Source organism: Rhinatrema bivittatum, chromosome 2 (genome assembly GCF_901001135.1).
Source record: "Rhinatrema bivittatum chromosome 2, aRhiBiv1.1, whole genome shotgun sequence".
In the NCBI taxonomy this organism is placed as follows: Eukaryota; Metazoa; Chordata; class Amphibia; order Gymnophiona; family Rhinatrematidae; genus Rhinatrema; species Rhinatrema bivittatum.
This window is the reverse complement of record NC_042616.1, coordinates 623,196,519-623,218,766: the sequence shown is the minus strand read 5'-3', so window position 1 is coordinate 623,218,766 and position 22,248 is coordinate 623,196,519. Positions and strand designations below refer to the sequence as shown.

The 22,248-nt window shown below is 43.0% G+C and overlaps 1 protein-coding gene across 2 annotated transcripts in view; it reads left to right on the top strand.

Moving 5' to 3' along the window:
- The window catches only part of PRKDC (protein kinase, DNA-activated, catalytic subunit), a 683,602-nt gene that overhangs the window by 478,555 nt on the left and 182,799 nt on the right, over positions 1-22,248 (top strand). For both annotated transcript variants that reach the window (XM_029591248.1, XM_029591249.1), the window contains 5 exons: positions 2,831-2,946; positions 4,126-4,257; positions 4,814-4,993; positions 8,020-8,228; positions 19,059-19,197. In XM_029591248.1, the coding sequence (XP_029447108.1) occupies positions 2,831-2,946; positions 4,126-4,257; positions 4,814-4,993; positions 8,020-8,228; positions 19,059-19,197 (776 nt within the window). The remainder of the gene's footprint in view (positions 1-2,830; positions 2,947-4,125; positions 4,258-4,813; positions 4,994-8,019; positions 8,229-19,058; positions 19,198-22,248) is intronic.

Sequence of the window (22,248 nt, the reverse complement as noted above, 5' to 3'; positions counted from 1 at the left end):
ACTAAATATTGCAGTGTGGTTAAGTAAAGTTTAGTAATATTTCCTACTGCAAGTACGTTTGTTTTAAATTATCTCGTATTCTAGAGATCTGGAATTGTACATTTTCTTTCTTAGTGAAAACCTGTGTCCTTCGCTAATGCTTCATTTTCTAGTTCTACGAAATCTACCTGTGCATCTGATGTCATATCTTCAGAAGGGAGTGGTCTATCCAGTCTCAGTGAACCTCCAAACTTTAAGCAAGTTTAGGGGTGCAGGAATCTTTCTGCTACAGGACACTTCTAATTGTTCTCCCACTTCATGACCCTAAATCAGGCAAAGATGACATGTATTCTCCTCAGAAACAGAGTTTTATTTACCAGATTTGGCAGAGTATAGCATTTAGAAAATAATTCCTGTCTCCAAAATCCTGGCCACTAAGCACCAGTTTTCCCTAAAAGTTCTGTATCATGGGTGGTTTCACACATACCATAAAGCTTAGCCTGCTTAATATATTAATATTTATGGCTAACTTACCCCTGATCCCAGTTTCAGGCGATATCCCTCTGTTTTATCTCTAAAGCAGACGCTGGTTGGAGAATGTGTGCAGGGGGGGAGGCTTGCTTCCTGGGCTTGGTCCTGGCAGAGTGGGTAGATGGTCCCAGAGCTTCTGGCTCTGGTACTTGCTGGGCTATCTGGGCTTGCGTTCTACCCTCACCCTCTCCGTGTCTGTCTCCACACCTGATCAGGGTGTCTCCTCTCTCAGGTCACCTGGCTGCATCTGATCATCTCCCCCTCGATAGCAGGGAGTGCAGGTCTGCTTCTGGCTCCCCTTTCTTTTCTTTCAGGGCTCCCTTCTCTGGTTTTGTCTCCAGGGTCTTATTCTCTAGGCTCCAGGGTTTTTCCTCCCTCTATTCTTTGCCCCTCTGTCTTATACTTTCCAGCTGATAAATATGCATAAGCTCATGCATAATCACGTTTTGGATGGGAGGGTCTTTGCCGCATTGCAGGTCTTTTCCCCCCTCTCCTTTATTTCAGGGGGAGTCCTGTCACAGTGCAAGTCTTTTTCCCTCTCCCCATTTCTTCGGGTGGGGTGGGGTGGAGAACTGCCACGTCTGTATGTCAAGCTGTGTGTCAGAGTGATTTTCTCCATCTCTGATTGCCCCCTCAATAGTGGGAGTCTTTGTGACCTCTGGACTCTGCCTTGGCTGGTCCCTGACACCTGCTTATGAGCTTAAGTCGTATTGTCCTTCTGTCTTGCTCCTATTCACAGAGGAACAGGCACATCTTGATAAAGTATCCTTCAGTGTATCGGGGTAAGTCAGTTGTTTTTTTCCACTGAGACAATGCTGATAAAATTCATATGGGCAAAAAAGTTCTTTCCCTTGCTGTGACAGTGCTTTTGGGACCTATCAGTATTCTTTGGCTCTTATGATTACGGCCTGTCAGTATTCTTTGGCTCTTATAATTCATATTTGGTGATTCATTGGTAAAACATAGATATCTCCCTACACTCTTCTGTAAACGGAGTTTCGTCTACACCACCCCCATCCACAGTCTTGTTAACTAGGGATGGTCCTTCTCCAGGGTCTTCTCTAGTGAACACCGAACTGAAGTATTTGTTTAATATTTCAGCCATTTCTTCATCACTCTCCCCCCATTGATCTTTGTCTCCTTTTAATTTCACTATACTGCTTGGGACCTTTCTCCTTTCTCTGATATATCTGAAAAATGTTTTTTCACCTCGCTTTTATCTCTTTGGTAGTCCTTTCTTCTGCCTGACTTTTTGCTTTCTAGATTTCTTTCTTTCTTCTCCCTCAGTTTCACCAAATATTCTTCCCTGTGTTTCTCTTTTTGAGATTATTTATATTTCTTGAATAATGTTCTTTTTCTTTTATTTTATCAGCCACCTCTTTTGAGAACCAGATCGGTTTCTTTTTTCTCTTACTTTGTTTACTTTTCTAACATATAGATTTGTTGCTCTTCTAATTGCTTCTTTCAGTTTGGGCCACTGTTCCACCTCTCTTAATTTCTCCCAGTCTTCTAGTTCTACCTCCGGGTACGCCCCCATTTCGACAAAGTCCGTATTTTTGAAATTCAAGACTTGGGTCTTCATTTGAGTTCTCTGTATCCTATTTGTGATATCAAACCATACCATTTGGTAAATTACTGGTGTTGACGTGGGCATCTATCCGGACATTCTATACATCCCCGTTAGTGAGCAATAGATTGAGTATAACCCCCTCCCTCATGGGTTCCATTACCATTTGTTTGAACAGAACTCCTTGCAGGGCATCCACTATCTCTCTACTTTTGGTAGATTTTGCAGAAGGATTCTCCAGTCTACATCTGGCAGGTTAAAATCTCCAAAAATTAACACTTCTTTCTTCTTTCCCATCTTTTGGATGTCTTCAACCAGATCTTTGTCCAGTTCTTCGGTTTGAATTGGAGGCCTGTAAATCACTCCAGTAAAAATGGATCACCATCATCTTTTTTTTTAGAATGGCCCATAGTTTTTCTTTCATATCACACATTCCTTGTTGTTCAGTTGCTTGGATATTATTTTTGACATAAAGAGCTACACCTCCCCCTTTTCTGTCCTCTCTGTCCTTCCTTAACAAGAAATACTTAAGCATTTCATCATTCTCTACATGACCTGAAGTCAGCAAAGATGAAAACAAAACCTGTATCTGTTCATTATGCTTTCATGAAAATATTTCATTTCCAGAAGTAAAAAAATAAAATAAAATAAAACAATGTAGATAGCATATACAATTAGATTTTTAACCAAAAGTGCATTTAATGCTTAGTATGACAGTAGCATTCTCTCTGCTTGTGGTTTTGCCTTTTTTAGTAGGTATTGATGAAAGGGCTGACATTTTGAGGTTACGAAGGCGCTTCTTGAAGGACCAAGAGCAGGTCAGCAAAATCTATGCAAGAAAAGGAGCTGCTGAACAGAAACGAGAAAAGGTTTGTCTGCTTGCCATTAACAGTGATGGAATGTAGTATTTACTGACCAAAGCCCTATATCAGTTTTGCTAAATTTAGTAAGTTGAATGAATTGCTTAAATGTGGACTATATCGCATCCAATAAAAATAACAAAGCAAGCTACTAATGGTTTTCACTTAATACAACTAGCAAAGAATTCTTAGTAATCTAATAGGCAGTTAAAAACAACAAAAATTATTAAAATCTGAGTTCTGTGTTTTGGATTTTCTTTTGATGTATTGAAGACGTATCCAGCTACTTTATTTTAAAAATATATATTCTTTTAAGACCTCTTTAAATAACAGAAAATATAAATTAAGTAAGCCTCCCCATATCCAAAGTAAATGAAAACATGGGGGAGTGGGCATTTTAGAAAAGGTTATATTATGTCCAAACATATAAATTTTAATTTGGCCCTATTAGTGAAAACCCTTTTTGGAAATGGTTTCTCAGTTTTACTCTTTTTAAAATGTATTTTGTTTTACGACTTGAAATCTCTAGGAAAATTATTTTCTTTCCCATTTTTCCGTCTTTATAATACTCCCACTCCAGATGGCATGCACAGGTAACACTGAAGTTATCACTGGCCTTGAGGGCTAGAGGGAAGTTTTCTTTGAGACTAGCTCTGTGGTAGTCTTTCTTTGGCAGGCATTGCCACAATAGCAGCAACCATCTTCTCTCCCTCCTTGGGCATGATGGGTTGTCTCTCCCTGGCATGATAGATTCAACCAAGACTCTCATAGCATTTTCGGTCCTGGGGAATGGGCTTGACTGACGCCTTTGAGGTGTGATTTTCAACTAGGGTGATTTTGATCATGCTCATAAGGCAAAGTAGGCTTTTGGGCATACACAGTGTGTAAAGAAAAACAACAAACTCTCAGCTTATTGATGAGACCAATATAGTAATTATTCCATTAGCAAAGTAAACCTGCTTTTTGACCCCTTTCTGCTGTTGAGCATGAGTAGCAACAAATCAAGAGAGAATGTGCTTTCCATACCTATTGAATACTACTATAAAGACACATTGTACAAGAACAGGCTTATTAGCTTGAATCTTAGACCTGGTTCACTTATTCATATGAACTTCCCTGAGGTCCATGTTGTGTTATTGCTTTCTCAACTTCACAAAATGGTAGATTGTTCTTTTTTTTGCTATACAGAAGATCACAGCTGAGCAGAAGATGAAGCGTGATTCTGAAGTTACACTGTACAGGAGTTATCGACATGGAGATCTTCCTGATATTCAGATTGCATACAGCAGCTTAATTGCCCCTCTGCAGGCTCTGGCACAGGTTTGTCATCTATTGTCTTTTTTTAATCAGATATACTTAGTATTGATTGAAGTTGTTTCTGAATTTAAAAAAGAGTGCCTTCAATAATATAAATGCTGAAATAAAGATTTGTGAAATTGAAAGAACAGCCATCTATGACATATCTACATAGCAAAATTATCACTGTTTCAGTTATGTGTATAAACCATTTTTTCCATTAAAAATTTAAAAACATTTTTTGCTTTTAAAATTTTAACATGTTTTAAACATTTCCCCTTCATAGATTTATGCATAAATAGGGTCAAGGACCTTCATATCAAGAAATCCTCCACAAAATAACATCATGGAAGTTTCTGCATTTTAATCATAGGTCCAAAGTGAAAGTCCATATAATTAACCAATTGTGCTCTGTGTTATCTTAAAAACCTTTACATTGTTTTTTTAATTTTTAAGGAACAGTTTGTAATGTGTGTGGATTTTCTTGCCTTTTCCTTGTTTTGGCTTTTTTGATCAGATATGTGCATGACAAACTGTAGTGAATCGTGTTGTAGGTTGATGGTTATACTGTGTTTTACAGAGAGATCCAACATTAGCCAAGCAACTGTTCAGCAGCTTGTTCTCCGGAATTATGAAAGAAATGGATAAATTAAAGACTGCATTGGAAATCAGAGACATCACTCAGAAGCTTCTTGCTGATTTCAATCGCCTTTTGAGTAGCACCATATCTTACTTTCCTCCATTTATAGCCTGCATTCAGGTAATATATTGAATACAGCATACGGAGACTTAGAATGACAGCATCAAGGTCCACAGAGTCACTTAGGCTGCTCAATTGACTTCCTATTACAGTGCCTTAAATCTTAGTTGATCTTAGGCTTTCTCTTCATTCCTTTGTGGCTAAGGATCTTCTGTGCTCATATGCTTTCTTTAATTCTGTTGTTGATTTTTCTCTATGGACAGGCAGGACAGTAATAAGCCACATAAATAGGGTGATATCATAAGAACATAAGAAATTGCCATGCTGGGTCAGACCAAGGGTCCATCAAGCCCAGCATCCTGTTTCCAACAGAGGCCAGAACCAGGCCACAAGAATCTGGCATTTACCCAAACACTAAGAAGATCCCATGCTACAGATGCAATTAATAGTAGTGGCTATTCCCTAAGTAAAATTGATTAATAGCCATTAATGGACTTCTCCTCCAAGAACTTATCCAAACCTTTTTTGAACCCAGCTACACTAACTGCACTAACCACATCCTCTGGCAACAAATTCCAGAGCTTTATTGTGCGCTGAGATAGAAAAGTTCTCTCAGAGCTTAGAAAACAAAGGTTGCCATGCAAATCTCCTCAGATTTTCTTCCACTTGTGCAAAAGAACACATTTTTGCTTTGTCACTCATCAAATGTTTTTGCTCCCTGTGTGAATGGATTTCAGCTTAGCTTAAGCTCTCTTTGCAGTAGTAGACATGCTGTTAATATGTCTACCTACCATGCCTGTTATGTACCAGCATGGGAGTTTTGGTGCCTCTGTTTGCTATGTAGATCTCAGTCTACATTTCACCACCCTGTTTATTTGTTGGTTGGTTATACTGGGTGTTTTGTCCCCAGGAAAAAAAATGTGAAAAAAATAAAAAAAAGACAAGTCTCCTACCACCACACCCTTCTCTGGTACCCTACTGTTGTATTGTACATCTCTAGGATCCCCACCTAGTTCTCCCACCCTTCTTCTTTCTTGGTTATGCTGGTGCAGACTATCTCCCCAAACCCTCACTCAGAAGGCAGAAAAGCAGGCACAACAGAAAAGATGCACAGGAGAGAGACATTTTACATATTCTGAATGTGGTAGATTTCAATAGGAAGAGAGAATTAATGCAACACCTGAAAACCAATAAAGTAAAGAGCCCATGTTCAGCTACAGAAAATGGGAAAAGTTTTCTTAATAAAGCAAACTTCACAAATTACTAGGAAAGTCATACTATTGAGAGACCATTGTCGTGTTCTGATTGTAACAAAAGTTTCAATGGGAAAGCACATTTCACAAGATACTCAAAATTCCACCCAGCAATAAGATCAGTTTCAGACAGGGAATGTAATAAAAACTAATATCACAAAAGTGATACTGATGTCAGATTTAGTACAAGAAAATGATCTGGCAAGTGCTTCAGTAGGAAAACAGACCTCTCTCATGTTACTCTGCCTTGCTGCTGTGCCCTCATGCTGCACCTTTGGGGGGGGGGGGTCTTCCTGTCAATCAGCATTGCTGCCATACTGAGATTTTGCACCTCGAGGTCTTAATGACTCTAAAGTATTACACCTTATTAGTCCTCATTTCTATAGCTTAGGCAATCTTTTCATTGTGTCCTTCATTTTTATGCATTTCTAGACCAAAGCATTAATCTTTTGGAGAAAGTCACAAAGCCACGGCTTTTATCCTGATGAGCATGTGGACAAATTAGAAGAGATTAACAGTTTCAAAGATAATTTCCTATTTGTATGCTTTTAATGACATTTCCATGGGATGCATAGCTGGAATGGTATAATTTTCATTCATAATAGTTTTGGAGTAGGAACATGCTATTATCTCCTAACTTTACTGCCTCTGTGTGTGTTGTTAGCATATGGGATCCTGAGTAAAGTTTGAAGTTTACTTCAGGCAATTTTGAGAATTATAGATAGAACTGTTTAACTTGTCTTATAGACTTCTTTGTTTTGGGGGATATATTTTTAGTCTAACATTTCCAGACATGAATATGGATGTTTTGGGGCTATGTGGTTTATCTCTGCTCTTTATTTGATATAGTTCATGTGTGTAATATCTCCTCTGGCTGTTTGGTCATGTCTACATTAGCCCTTAGTTTGTTTTCTTTTTCTTTGTATTTCTTTTTTTTTTTTATTTATATTCTGCTTTTTGGCACTTCAGAGTGGATTATATTCAGGTACTGTAGGTATTTCACTATCCTCAGAGGGCTTACACTTGGGGTCATTCATTAAAATGCGATGGGCCGTTATCGCATGCGTTAGGGCGTTATCACGACGTTAACATTTAAATGAGGGAAAGGGGGAGGGATTAGGGTGGGGTTTGGGCAAGGTTAAATTTTTATACTGGTACTGCTGTGGGAAAAATGTTTTACACATTGGGGTAGATTTTATAAGGGTGTGTGCCAATTTTATAACATGCGAGTGCATGTTATAAAATCTGGTGGTCGCGTGCTAGATTTTATAATCAGTGTGCGCATGTGCATGCAGCGTACGCAAGGGGGGGTGTACTTTTGCGAAGTCCACATGGCGATGCAATCGGCACTTCCCTAACCCCCTGCCCAACCTTCCTTCCCCCCTTCCCCTCTCCTCCCCACCCCTAACCTATCCTACCTTATCTTTTTTTATTTTTTTCATTTTGTTACTTGCTGCTCCTCAGGATGTTTACAGTATCATCCCTTTCCATGGTTTACAGTATTATCCCTTTCCAGTTCCACAGCAGTGCTTATAGTTTCAACAGAAAATCAATGTATGCAATGCTTTCTAGAGGTTAAGTGTATTGGTGTAAATAATGATTTGAATATTTAGAGGGTTTTTTTCAAAAGCCTCTTGCTCATTTTGGTCTTGGACATTTTTCCTGCGTTTGAGATCATGTGTTCATTTATTAGACAGAAAAGCTCATTTGTCTCACTATTGTTAATCATACATTTTTTCTTCATTCCATTTGCCTCACCCTGTTTTAATCAGAAGGCCTTGTATAACATGGTTATTGACTATTCTATTTTTTATATTTTTTTTGTTTCTGCAGGATATGAGTTATCATCACATAGAGCTTCTAAATCTTGACCCAGACAATGTGAGCACTAGCTGTTTAGCCAGTTTGCAACAACCCATGGGCATTCTGCTCCTTGAAAAGAGTTTGATCTCTCTTGTTCCTGCAGATGAACCACCATCCAAAAAAAGGCGTGGCAGGGCTGAGCTCTCTTCAGATGTGATCAAATGGATTGAACTTGCTAAGTATGTAATATTGCTGAAACATCACAAAGTATGTGTGCACATTAATGTAATTCTATTAAGAAAATTAGCCAAGTAAACAGCTTGTCATTCAACATGTTTTAAACCATACAGATATGGATATTTCAGTATTCTTTCATGGAACTGCTTTATAGTGGTAAAGGTGACGATTCTATCACTCCTCATAGCTCATCTTTCCTTCATAAAGATAATTACATACCATTTATATATATATATTTATTTATTTAAATTTCTTATTTCCTAGCGTGTAGCAGATGGACTCAGAACCAATGGGTATAGTGTACTCATGCTAGCAGTTGGAGACTGATCAGATTTCAATCTGACGTCAGCCCCTAGTACATATACCCCTGCAGGAAGTGCAGATCCCCAGTATTTTCCGTCTCCAAAGCAGTTAGGAGCTATCTCACACTCACTGAGCGTTCTATCAAATTTTAAAGAAAATTCCTACTGAAGACGAGTCCCGCACTCCTGCGGTGATACCCTCGGGTCCCTCCCCCAGTTGAGTTTCCCGAGGTGATTTCCGTGGTCCCTTGGAGGGAAGAGCCTCGGTCCGGTGGCCGAATCGCGGCAGGGACCTAGCCCCCGAGTGAGAAGGGCTCGGGCGCGGCATAGAGGCAGCCTCGGTCCGGAGCCGTTCGCGGCGAGGACTTAGCCCCCGAGCGAGACGAGTTCGGGCGCGGCTTAGAGGCAGCGGGTGCACCCTCAAAAGCGGCGGTGAAGGTAGTTGCCCTCTCCCCCCGCAGCCGGAGACCGCCCGGGACGAGACCGGGAAGCGCCGAAGATAAGGTAAGGTAGAAATCTTTACTTGTGCGGGTCTCCGAGGATTGAGGATGAGCGCAGGCCATCCCGGTGGCCTGCGCTCGGCCGATGCGCAGGCCGATGCGCTTCGGCCGATGGCCTGCGCCATCGGCCGAAGCCAGCGCCACCGGGTTGATCCGCCCTAGCAGGGCCAGACCCCAGCATCTCAAAGGGCTTCCCACGTGGAGACCCTCCGATGTAGTCGCCATCTTGCCCGCATTGTCTCCGTCGCCATCTTGGCTTAATCTCGCCGTTCTCATCGCCGCCGGCTGAGCGCACAAAATTACCTGTGCGCACAAACCTACTTCTGCGCCTAAGTTACACGCACAAGAACACTCAGACGCATAAGCGGCACGCGCAAGTCCCGGTCGCACGGACTACGCGCACTCGACTACCGGCGCACACATCCGGGGGTAAGCGTATAGATACGCGCACAACCCGATTTAAGCGCACTAATACGCGCTCAAGTCTACGCACATGACCAGGCACTCTGGAGCATAACATGTACGCCCAGGCAACCTCGACGCCGCCAAGATCTGAAGTAAAATCCCTGGGTCTCTGCTCAGCATGCCACCTCAGGGTCGCCCAGAACCAGGAAGCCGACGCTCTATGCACCCAATGCGAGGAGGCCCTGGGAGACCCACCACAAGCTCAGACTCGCCCAGGGCCGGGGACTAGCTCTTCAGGGGGCTCCCTGGAGCTAGCAACCCCCCAGCAGGACCCCCTCCCAGCCGGAGGCTCCCAGGGAAACAGCGCCACTCAATGTGGACCCCTCGTCTATTTCTTGGGTGGAACACTTCAAGGGGATTCACGCCTTTGTCCGGATGCAAACGGATTCCCGGGCGGACCAACCACATACGTCGCAGAAGGACCCCTATGCCCCAGGCCCCTCAAGACCCAGGCATAGGCCCTTACCGCCAAGTAGTCCTACCTTCGAGGGCATGGACTTCTCAGAAGATGAAGCCGAACCTCTAGAAGAAGGAGAACTCCCCCCGGGGACAGAACCCCACCGAACCATGAGGCGGTTCTTCACAAGGGAGGAGCTCCCGGACCTGGTCTCCCAATGCCTGGCAGAACTAGCGATCCCGGTTTCAGAAACCCAGGGGGATCCCGAGGAGAACCCATTTCTGGAAGGGTTCGACAGACCTCCCATCATTTCCCGCTCTTGCGAGCCGCGCAACAACTTATTGACCTGGAATGGAACACCCCAGAGTCTGCCTTTAAAGGGGGAAGGGCCTTGGCCAGTTTGTACCCCCTGGGCCCAGCAACCAAAGACATACTCGCTTGCCCAAGAGTGGACGCCATGGTCTGCGCTGTCTCCAAGCGCACTACCATCCCAGTGGAGGTAGGAGCAGCCCTCAAGGACACGCATGACCGACGGCTGGAAGCTATGCTTAAGCAGTCATTTGACGTGGCCTCTATGTCTCTTCAGATTGCGGCCTGCTGCATCATGGTGACACGTGTCTGCTTATCCCAGGCCAGAAACGGCTCACCGGGAGATATCCTTGACCCAGCGCTATCCTTTCTAACAGACGCAGCCTCAGACCTCGAACGCACAGCGGCCAGAGGAGTATCATCAGTGGTGGCGACCAGGAGACAGCTCTGGCTCAGAAACTGGTCGGCCGACCCATCTTCCAAAACATGCCTTACAAGAATGCCATTCAAAGGATCACTTCTGTTCGGCAGCGATTTAGAAAAGATGGCGGGCAAATGGGGAGAATCCCCAGTACCGTGCCTTCCGGAAGACAAGTCAAGGAAAGTCCAGCGACAGCCTTCCAGGACCTCCAGGGGCAGAAGCTCACAGCGCTTCAACACATACAGGAGCAGCTACCAGGCGCCCCGCCCTCCGGGCAGGAACCAGTCCTTTCGGAGCAAGCACAACAAGAGGGGAAACAGCTCGGGCTCAGAGCCCGGCCGCACTCCACAATGAGAATCAGCCGACCCATCCAAGGGAAGCCATAGGGGGCAGACTGGCCCTATTCTACCAAAGATGGGTCAAGATAACTTCGGACAAGTGGGTCCTAGCTATCATCCGGGAAGGGTACTACCTGGACTTCATACGCACACCCCCCCCCCCCCCCCCCGGACAAGTTTGTGGAGTCTCCCTGCCACGACCCCACAAAAAAGGCGGCAGTGGAAGTTACACTGACCAGGCTACTGAACCTCGAGGCCATAACTCCGGTACCTCCTCAGGAGATAAACTCTGGGCATTATTCCATATATTTTCTCGTTCCCAAGAAAGAGGGAACGTTCCGACCAATCCTGGACCTCAAATCCGTAAACCGATACCTGAAGGTCCCCCGCTTCCGCATGGAAACCCTGAGATCCGTAATAAAGGCAATACAGCCGGGAGAATTCCTCACCTCCCTGGACCTTTCAGAGGCGTACCTGCACATCCCAATTCATCAGGAACACCAGCGTTACCTACGTTTCAAGATCCTGGGCCATCACTACCAGTTCCGGGCCCTACCCTTCGGGCTAGCCACAGCACCAAGGATGTTCACCAAGGTGATAGTGGTAGTGGCGGCAATACTGCAGAAGGAAGGAGTCCTCGTACATCCTTACTTGGACGACTGGCTGATCAGGGCAAAGTCACCAGAGGAAAGCATCCAATCAACCAACAGTCAAGTCTCTATTGGAGAGCCTCGGATGGGTGGTCAACACGAACAAGAGTTCCCTGCAGCCCTCACAATCGTTGGAGTACCTGGGGGTCCACTTCGACACCAAGGAAGACAAAGTCAGCCTGACTCCCACAAGGAGATCAAAACTGTGGAACCGGTTGCAATCCTTGATGAGCGACCCTCGCCCCTCGGCATGGGATTACCTGCAGGCCCTAGAGCTGATGGCATCCACACTGGAAGTGGTCCCCTGGGTGAGGGCCCACATGAGGCCTCTACAACACTCACTGCTGTCCCGTTGGAACCCACGGTCGCACAATTACACCGTACGCTTACCTCTCCTGGGTACAGTCCGGACCAAACTACGCTGGTGGCTGCAGCCCAGCCACATGAACAGAGGCTGAAGACTGTCATCCCCAACCTGGACTCTGCTAATGACAGACGCCAGTCTACGGGGATGGGGAGCACACTGCGGGGAACTAACCGCCTAAGGGCAGTGGAACGCAGAAGAGGCAGGATGGAACATCAATCGCCTGGAAGCGCGGGCAGTCAGACTCGCCTGCCTGCGGTTCGCTCAAAGACTCCGAGGCAAAGCGGTTAGAGTGATGTCCGACAACGCCACAACAGTTGCCTACGTCAACAGACAAGGGGGAACCAGAAGCCAACAGGTGTCACTGGAGATAAACCCACTGATGGCATGGGCGGAAGCAAATCTAAAGGAGATCTCCGCCGCCCACCTCGCCGGGAAGGACAACATCACGGCGGACTTCTTCAGCAGAGAAAGTCTAGACCCAGGAGAATGGAAGCTATCTCCCACAGCCTTCCGGATGATAGTAAACCGGTGGGGAACACCAGAAATGGACCTCCTGGCGAACAGAACCGCCAAGTACCCAGATACTTCAGCCGCAAGTGGGATCTACAATCCCAAGGGATCGATGCCCTGGTGCAAACCTGGCCACAGGGCACCCTACTATACGCCTTCCCGCCATGGCCCCTTTTGGGCGCAATGATTCACAAGATACAGCGATACAAGGGACTAGTTCTTCTGGTGGCCCCGGATTGGCCAAGAAGACCGTGGTACGCAGACATGAGAAGACTGCTGGCAGGGAACCCTCTACCCCTGCCCCCTCTGAGACCTGCTACAACAAGGTCCGATAGTCCACGAGGACCTGACTCAATTCTCTCTTACGGTCTGGCCATTGAGAGGGCTTGCCTGAAGAAGAGCGGATACTCGGGGGCTGTAATAGACACCCTCCTCCGAGCACGCAAGTTCTCCACATCGCTAACATACATAAGGATCTGGAGAATATTTGAGGCCTGGTGCGAAGATCACGACATCAAGGCACACTCACTTAAAGTTCCCGTGATGCTGGAGTTCCTACAGAATGGACTTCAGAAAGGACTGTCCCTCAATTCCATTAAAGTACAGGTGGCAGCACTGGCATGCTTCGGCACCAGGGACGACAGTGATAGCCTAGCCTCTCACCCGGATGTGTCACGTTTCCTGAGAGGAGTCAAACACATTCGCCCACCGCTGAAGTGGCCGGTGCCTCTGTGGAACCTCAACCTCGTCCTGAACTTCCTATCTGGATCCACCTTCAGACCTCTGCGAGGCCTATCACTCCGTCAGCTGACACTGAAGATTGTCTTCCTCCTGGCAGTTTGCTCAGCGCGACGCATCTCTGAACTACAAGCACTGTCTTGCCGTGAGCCCTTCCTTAGGTTCACCCCAGGATCCATCCAACTGCGCATGGTACTGTCATTCCTTCCCAAAGTGGTCTCCCACTTCCATCTGAACCAGACCATCTCGCTCCCCTCGGCGGGAGCCCTGGAGAATTCGGAAGAAATTCGTAACCTGCATCACCTCAACGTTGGCAAAATCCTCTCTAGATACCTGGAAATGTCAGAACCCGTACGGAAGACGGACCACCTTTTCGTCCTTCACAGCGGGAAAAGAGTAGGGGAAGCAGCCTCGCGGGCAACCATAGCCTGCTGGATCAAGGAAGTTATCAAGACGGCCTATGTAGAAGCAGGGAAACCTCCACCTCTACAGGTCAAGGCCCATTCAACCAGAGCCCAGGCAGCGTCCTGGGCAGAAACAAGAATGATGTCGCCTGTCGAGATCTGCAGGTCGGCGACATGGTCCTCCATCCATACCTTCTCCAGATTTTACCGTCTGGATGTTCAGGCTCGGGAGGACACGGCATTCGCAAGGGCAATACTAAGTGGGTCACAGGCAGCCTCCCACCCGGTTCGGAAGTAGCTTTTATACATCCCATTGGTTCTGAGTCCATCTGCTACACGCTAGGAAATGGAGAAATTACTTACCTGATAATTTCGTTTTCCTTAGTGTAGACAGATGGACTCAGCAGCCCGCCCTTGGCTGCCATCACGCATGGTATTGCAAATGATTCAAGGGTAAGCCTCCTTTCGTTTACCTAGGTCTCCACCCGGCTGGGTGTCGACGCTTTCCGGTTGAGCTCCCTGGCGGTCTCCAGCTATACTCAATCGACCAGTTCAAATTATTCCAGTTAATCAAGTTATAAAGTTTATATAGTTACGAAGTTATACAAGTTAATCAAATTAACCAATCGGTCAGTCAAGCATATATCCACAATGCTTTGCAAGGAAGAATACTGAGGATCTGCACTTCCTGCAGGGGTATATGTACTAGGGGCTGACGTCAGATTGAAATCTGCTCCGTCTCCAACTGCTAGCACGAGTACACTATACCCATTGGTTCTAAGTCCATCTGTCTACACTAAGGAAAACGAAATGATCAGGTAAGTAATTTCTCCATTTATGCTTTTAATCATAATAGACAGCAATTACAGCTTGTCACTGAATGGGTTAAATTATACAATACAACATAAGCAAGACATATTGGCTGATCCACATAAAATTATACAAGAAGAAAAAAAAATTTCAGGAATAGCATCCACCCCAGAGCCTTATATACCTTAAGGTAATACTCCCATTATAAAGTAATAGGGAGATCCAAAATGCTAAATATTTGAGATGATTACAAGAAAACCAGGTAAAGCATTAGAAGGTGGTTAACGCTCATTACTACCTCCCTTGATCAGGATACAGTGGTATCTTTAGGTAAACATGCATCAAGAAATTTACGCAACTCAAGCGGTTCAAACAACACAAACCTTTCACTTTTGTATTTTACTACACATTTACTGGGGTAATAGGTTATCTGAACCCCGAGGTTCTTGGCCTCTTGGCTCATCTGGAGAAAATTCTTCCTAAATAATTGAGTAGTTCTAGTTATATCAGAAAAAGTCCAAATTGTTTGCTCTAAATATGGTTTATCTCTATTTCTAAGGGACATTTTTAATATTTTATCTCTATCTATAGCATGCACAAATCTTGTACATAAAATTCCACGGTATTCAACTTGCTCATCCATTGGTAGTTCCAAAAAAGCAGTAATATTACTCAAATTATGTTGTTGGATATCTCTTTTCTGAGTATCATCATTCTTTTTATTGCCCAATGTCACAAAGAATATCTTTGCTATTGGCGGAATTTCATCCAGAGGTAGCTGTAAATTTTCAACCATATATTTTTTATACTGCTCATACGGAGATATAAGCTTAACACTGGGGGAAAGTTAAGTATTCTTAGATTTTTATATCTTGCTTGATTTTCCATAGTCTCGATTTTCCTACTGTTCACCAATTCACCTTGGATCAATCCTGCTTGGACTTTTTCCATCTGGTTGACCCGATTTTCAAGGCCCTGTAATTTCCCAGAAATAAATATTATTTATGCTAGCCTCATTTTATTTCTTATTTTCTGTTTACTTAAAAACGTATAGCCCACCCACCTATCAAAATACAAACAGGGAACAACTTCTAATGTGATATTTCTTGACCACCTTTTATTTATTTATTTATTTTTAGCTTTTCTATACCGAAGTTCCTGTAAAATATACATATCACATCGGTTTACAATGTATCTACAACATTCGCTCAGGGCGATACAAAGAACAGTGGTGGCAATTAACAGTAAAACGGGTCATAACATATTGAATCATAACATAACATGGAGCAAAATATTGATTAGGGGAAGCTCGAGATGCCATAAGGGCTTCATGTTGTACCTTTAAGTGAGTTTCTTGCATAAAAATATCTAATTTTTGATGGGCTAGTTCTCTAAAGAATATTCGCCTTTTAAATGGAGTATTAAGCCCTTTTACATTAATAGAGCCTATACGAATAGATGCCATAGTTAACTATGAATTCCTGTCCCATCAAGCCCCATGCCAGTGAGATGCACATCCTGCTGTCGCCCCAAATTATCGTATATATGGATGATGAAGTATGTGAAATGTCTCTGAATACCCTAAATACCCAGTTAATCCCAAGTATATACCATTCAAGAATAACCCCCCATCCTGGCTGAAACCATTGCCCTCCATAAAGAAAGTCCCCCTTCCCCTTAAAGATCTGCCATTACCTCCCTGCAGATCCATTCTCCTACCTTTCTGGAGGATGATTAGAGCTATCATTACACTCCCTTTTACAATACCCACCTTCACATTCAAGATACATAGTGCACCAAAAGGTTAACTTTTAACATATGAGGATTTGAAAGATAACAGGCTAACTTTTGAGAAAATAATACACCACAGAGTCCAACAGTCCTCTGCTACAGGAATACAAACCACTGTTATTGGAATCTTATTGCTGATAAAGTCAGGATTCAGCCACCGCTCTTGCTTTTCTGCCGTCATTTCTATGTAATTTGATTTACACTTATTTTTCCAGAGCCTTGGAATATAGGCTTGGGAACAGAAGATAATTAAACTGATAAAATTAGCATATGCTGTTCTCTGCTTCTTGTTAAGCTGCTGGATGCACTGTTCTATGTTAGTTCCTTAAAGCTTTTGGGGAAAAAAATTGCTAAATACCCAGATAAGTCTTCTTTGTCTAAGGTTAGACCTGTTTTTGAGCAGGTCTAACTAACTCGGAGAAGTGATCCGTCTAAGGCTGAATATCGCCATCATGTAATGCTGCAGAGCCACCCCTAACACCCACTCAGGGGTAACCCTGTGGCCCCTTTGAGGGCCCCACCAAGCACTGCCCGGCCCCCCTGCACCTGCGCACGCGTTTCTACACTGGCAACCTCTCACCCACCACCTGGGCTCCTGCTTGCGTCTGAGCAAGGTCTCCCGCCCGCAAGCTATCCTCTGGTGCTATCTAGGGACACAAGGGAAGCACAGTTCCTAAAAATACAATCGGCTAGAAAACAGTTTGCAAAAGAAACATAATCAATAATAAAAGCCAGACATTCACCCATACCTCAGTACAGGCTAAAAAGAAATGCAGTGAAAATCATCATTTAAGAGCCATGCCTTGCATTGTTTTCAAAAGGCACTTGTAATACAACATAGCAGTAAGCTAGTATAATAATAAAACTGCCATTAATACATCATTAAATATCTTCCTTACATGAGTCCATGGAAAAACATATAAAAACAAGAAAAAATGAAAACATAATCATCATCATCACTACCTAGCAGCCATGGAAACATGGTGATAGCTGATGGTTTAAATCTAAATCTGCCTAAAAATCTATAGCCCAATCAACACTATGTGAAACATATAAAAGTGGATTCAATCTAATAGATGCAAATCTGACAAAGAAAGAGGCAAGTGAAGTAGAAAACAATATAAAAACAAGAAAAACTTCACTCAATAATTACTGTAGCAGTTGCAAACCAATCAGGAGAAAAAGATTTCAGCTATCCAAGGAAACAAAGCTCTCACTTGCAAATGGAAAACAAATAAAAAAAAAAAACCTCCTTCCAACCAAAATTAAAATTTATATCAAAATTTGTTTTTCAGAAAATGCACTGGTGTAACCACTTAACTTAATATTTAAGAGTAGTGAAATCACTAAACTTAATAATCTTAAAATATGATTGCAGCAGTCTATTCAAGTATAAGAAAATTCACAGAGCTTATTCAATTTCACAGTCTTCAGATAGTTTCCTTAAACAAGATTAGTATTATCTTCAGACAAATTACTGGATCTGATTTCAAACATCCAATGTGGCTTTTTTGCCATATACTGGCTGCATTAGGAATTCAAAAGCTTGTTTTCACATTGTCATTAGATATATTCTGCTGCAAAAGTATAATTAAAACAGTGAACTAATAATCAGAACAAATTCTTTCAACCAACTTACATGTAAAGTGTTGCTTCAATCTCAAAAAGACATTTTATGTGGCAAAACTTCTACAGGATCCTTTAACAGCATAGACCACAATATTGGCATTGTGAGCTTCTATATATATTTTATTCTTCAACCAATCCCTAGTCTCATCTAGAGCATATGATTACTATAAATTCATAGTGAATCTTGTGGGCTCTTAAACTTATGACATCTAGATTTAAAATGTCTTATACAGCCAATCACAACCCTCAGCTCAAACATATGATATTCTCTATCCAATCAATGCTGATTTTGGTATTGTAAACTTATATACAAACAGTCTCTTCTTCAAGCAATCCCTGGTCGCAACTAAAACATATGGCAACTGTCCAATCAGTGTGAATCTTTTGGGCTTATAAACTTATGGCATCTAAATATACATCGATGTCTTGTGATGTTTACCATCCTCAAGTGAGAGCCTTACTTCCTTGGATAGATGAAGCCTTTTGTTCCCCATCTTTTTTTGCAATTGCTACAATAATTATTGAGAGAAGTTTTTCTTGTTTTTATGTTTCAATCTTAACTGATCCCAACTTTTCTGCACCCAAAATTCAGATATCTAGGAATTGCACCTGTCAAAATAGCTGCTTCTTGAGCAAGAGGCAGAATATATAACTGGATTTATAATATAACTCCTGTAATACTGGTTTCATTTATTTATACAAGAAAAAATTGATCACAGTAAGCACTGATTCCTATTATAAAATCAGAATTAGTTTTTATTATAATTTTATAGATTTTATTTATTTACTTTCTGGCTTTTTTTGACTCTTCAAAGTGGATTACAGTCAGATACTGTAGGTAATTTTCTTTGAAGCACCACTTTCTTATTGAATCTATCTAATTATCAACACTGTGCTGTTCATTTATTTGAAGAATTTGCCTTAAATGCAGCTTCTTGCTTTTAGTGGCTTTCATAAGTGCAAGCATTGGGACAGTCTTATTATATGGCTAGTATCCAGTAAATGCAAAGGGAGTATATTTTAAAATATTATGAATGTAAGATTATTCTGTTTATTTCCTCAGGCCATTTCAGTGAACATTAACAGAGGCTATTAATTTCATTCATTCTAGTAAAATCCATTTTGCATTATCTAGCATGGTCTTACATAAGTGACAATTTTGCAAACTAAAATACTATACAATTCTTTTTATTTTTTCTAGGTTATATAGATCTGTAGGAGATTATGATGTGCTTCGTGGTATTTTCAGTGGAAAAATTGGGACAAAGCCACTTACCCAGGATGCACTGTTATCAGAAGCAAAATCTGATTATGCTAAAGCAGCTAAGCTGTATGATGAGGTAAAAACATACCCATGCCATGCTCCCTTCCTTCCTGCCTCCTCCCAAATAAGCAATACATGTAAGATGTAAAGGGCCACTAGCAAGAATTGAGTGTACAAATCACATTTTAATGCAGAAATACTTGTTTCTTCCTATATTTTACCCACTGGGTCACAGTATTTGCTCCTAGTGGGTACATAATAAGAACAAAGGTCAGCAAACAATAAAACCACCTTACTGGCCTGTAACAGGTCTATCCTACCGCTCGTTTGTAACGAGCGGTAGGAAGAGCTGCGTTAGTGCCCGGCGCACCCGCAGTTGCCGCACGCACAGTGCAGCTCACCTACCGCTCGATCCTGTATGTAAATAGCTTGCAAATGCAAGCTGCGTCTAAGAAGCGTCCGTGAGGCCCGCGCAACCCATTTTACTGTATAGAGCGCCTATACAGTATCCTGGGTGCGCGGGCCTAAGGCTTAACGGCCACGCTGGTATCTGTCATTTCAAATGTCATTTGAAATGACAGATACCAGGAAGTCGGGATTGCCAGTCCCCTCTCCCCTCCTCCCGAAGCAGGGCTTGACTAGTTTTTGGGAGTTAACACTCCTTTCCTCAGGTCCAAACAGAATGTGCAAGGGAGTTATTGCTCCTGAAAAATAGTCAAGAAATATATTGTTAGTCCAATATAAAAGTTAGATTTTTTGTTGATATTTATTTCCTTGATAATTCAGGTAAATTGTTAATTTAATAGTATTATAACTTGAAAATCTGAGACTTGTTGCAAGCATTTGTTTAAAATTTTCATTCCACAGGAGCCATTCATTCCATGATGAATGGCTCCTGTGATATTTTGTCAAAGTTCTTAAATTTGTCTGATAGAAAAAAAAAAGGCACTTGTGTGTTTTATTTAATTTAGACATTTTTATTTCACCCAAACAGGAGATGTAATCCTAGACAGATCACAGAAATAAAGCATAAACATCAAAATAAAATAAAAAATGACCAATAAACATGTAATATTATATTCATCATAAATCATACAAAAAGTGACATGGGCTATAAAACTTTAATCTTAAACTTACTTATGTTTTACTAGGAAAACCTTGTGAAAAATAAAAAAGCCTTTTAACTGATTTCTGAGCAATCTGTAGTCAGATATATTACAAATGTCAAGGGATTTTTAGTTTACAGAGCAGGACCCACAGTGCAAAAAGCCTGCTACCTGGTATCTTGCAAATATGCCTCCTTGTGGAAAGGTAGATCACACAGCTGTTTCTGAGCAAACTGCAATGCAATAAATCCAAATGCAATAAATCCAAATGCAATAAATCCAAAATGAATGTCATCTCCCCTCCCCGCCAAGAGCTTTATAGACACAAGTGACTTTAAAGGTAGTTTTCTGAAAAACTGACAGCCATTGCAACTTGGGGTTAAGGTGATCCCTAACTACAGCATTAATGATTAAATGAGTGGAGTTCTGCAGCATCTGAAGTTCCCAAAGCTGATTTTTAGGAAGGCCTACGTATAATGAATTACAATAATACATAGCATTCAAGGCAACAATCTACACAACAAACAGAAAATGTTCAACAGTAAGAATGTATTTAAACTTAGACAAGTCTGAGCTTTTAAAACAAAGATGTAAGCACAGCCTGAATTGAATATAAAACTTTAAAGATAGTTGGGATTCTAACAACGTCCCCAAATCCCTATGCTTTGCTTCAAAAGGAGGCTTAATTTTATTAAATTGAGAAGTTGGAAGAACATCTGGTTTAACTGACCATAGGATCTGGTTTAACTGACCATAGATCCATAGGACTTCCATCTTTCAGATAGTTATATACCTTATTGTTGCATCCGTCGGTCTCAGACTGCTTCGCCCGACATGCCTTACCTCTATTTCAGCCTTTTCCACCAGCCTCGGGAGAATAGCGTCCGTAGCGTCTCCTTGCTGCACCCTCCGGCATCCCCGGAGCGGCTTTGGCACGGCGTCCCACCATGTTGTACCTGAGGCCTCCTAGGGCGCGCACGCACGCCTCACATCTTATAGCAGTGTTGGCGCAAAACTCGGGGCGTCCCCTTCGAGTGACATCGCTGCTTTCGACTACAAAAGGTTGCCCATTTGCTGACTCTCGCTGAGTTAGCAAAGGATTGGATATGGATTGGATTTGTTCCGGTCTGAAGCTGCTCTGCCGCTTCTGCTGCTGCTAGAAGCTATCTACACCCTCCGGGGTTCTACTAACCTGGGTACCTGCTCCTCGGGGGCCCTTTGCTTATTTCCAGGTGCCTATCCTGAATCCAGGTACTCGCTCCTCGAGGGCCTGTGTGTCTATCCTGGTGCCTGCTACCAATTCTTCTACCTGCTGGAACGCTACCTATCAGCTACAGAGAGTGAGTACTGCTTCTCCTAGTCTGTTAGAATTCTGATAGCGGGTTGGCAATCTATTGTAGATCTGCTGCTGGATACTCCTGTAAAGGGAGGAGTTAGCAATCTGTTGCACTCCGTAGGCGGAGTTAGCAATCTGTTGTAGATCTGCTATGTGGATGAGAGTTGCTAGCAGAGAGAATAGCAGTCTGATAGAATCCCCTCCCCAAAGGGGAGGAGTAGCAATCTGTAGTGAGCTGCTTCCTATGGGTCTGCTAAGGAATGGCAATATGTTATGATGAGGACTGCAGAGTTGACAATCTGTACCAGCGGAGCCCTGGAGATGGTGCACAGCTGGACAGAAAATAAATAGGTGAATCCTTGGGCAGATGACAGCGCCCCCAGGAGGAAGTCCCGAGAGGGACCACCGGCTAGGCTGGAGTATGGAGACAGACACAGATAGTTCTTTTACTAGATAAGTAGTATAACCACCAGAGGTGGCAGTAGTGAGCTGGTGTGCCCGGCAGGGCTGAAGTCCCTCAGATACTGGAACTGCAATTCCCAGGTTGCTGAGCTGCAAAGAGACTGTAGATAGTGAATAGACAGGGTATGCAGATATACATAGTCAGTACTAGATGATACCTCACATAAGGTCTTGAGATAGCTCAGTAGCTGGATGGGGTTAGGCCCTCGAGGAGCGAGTACCT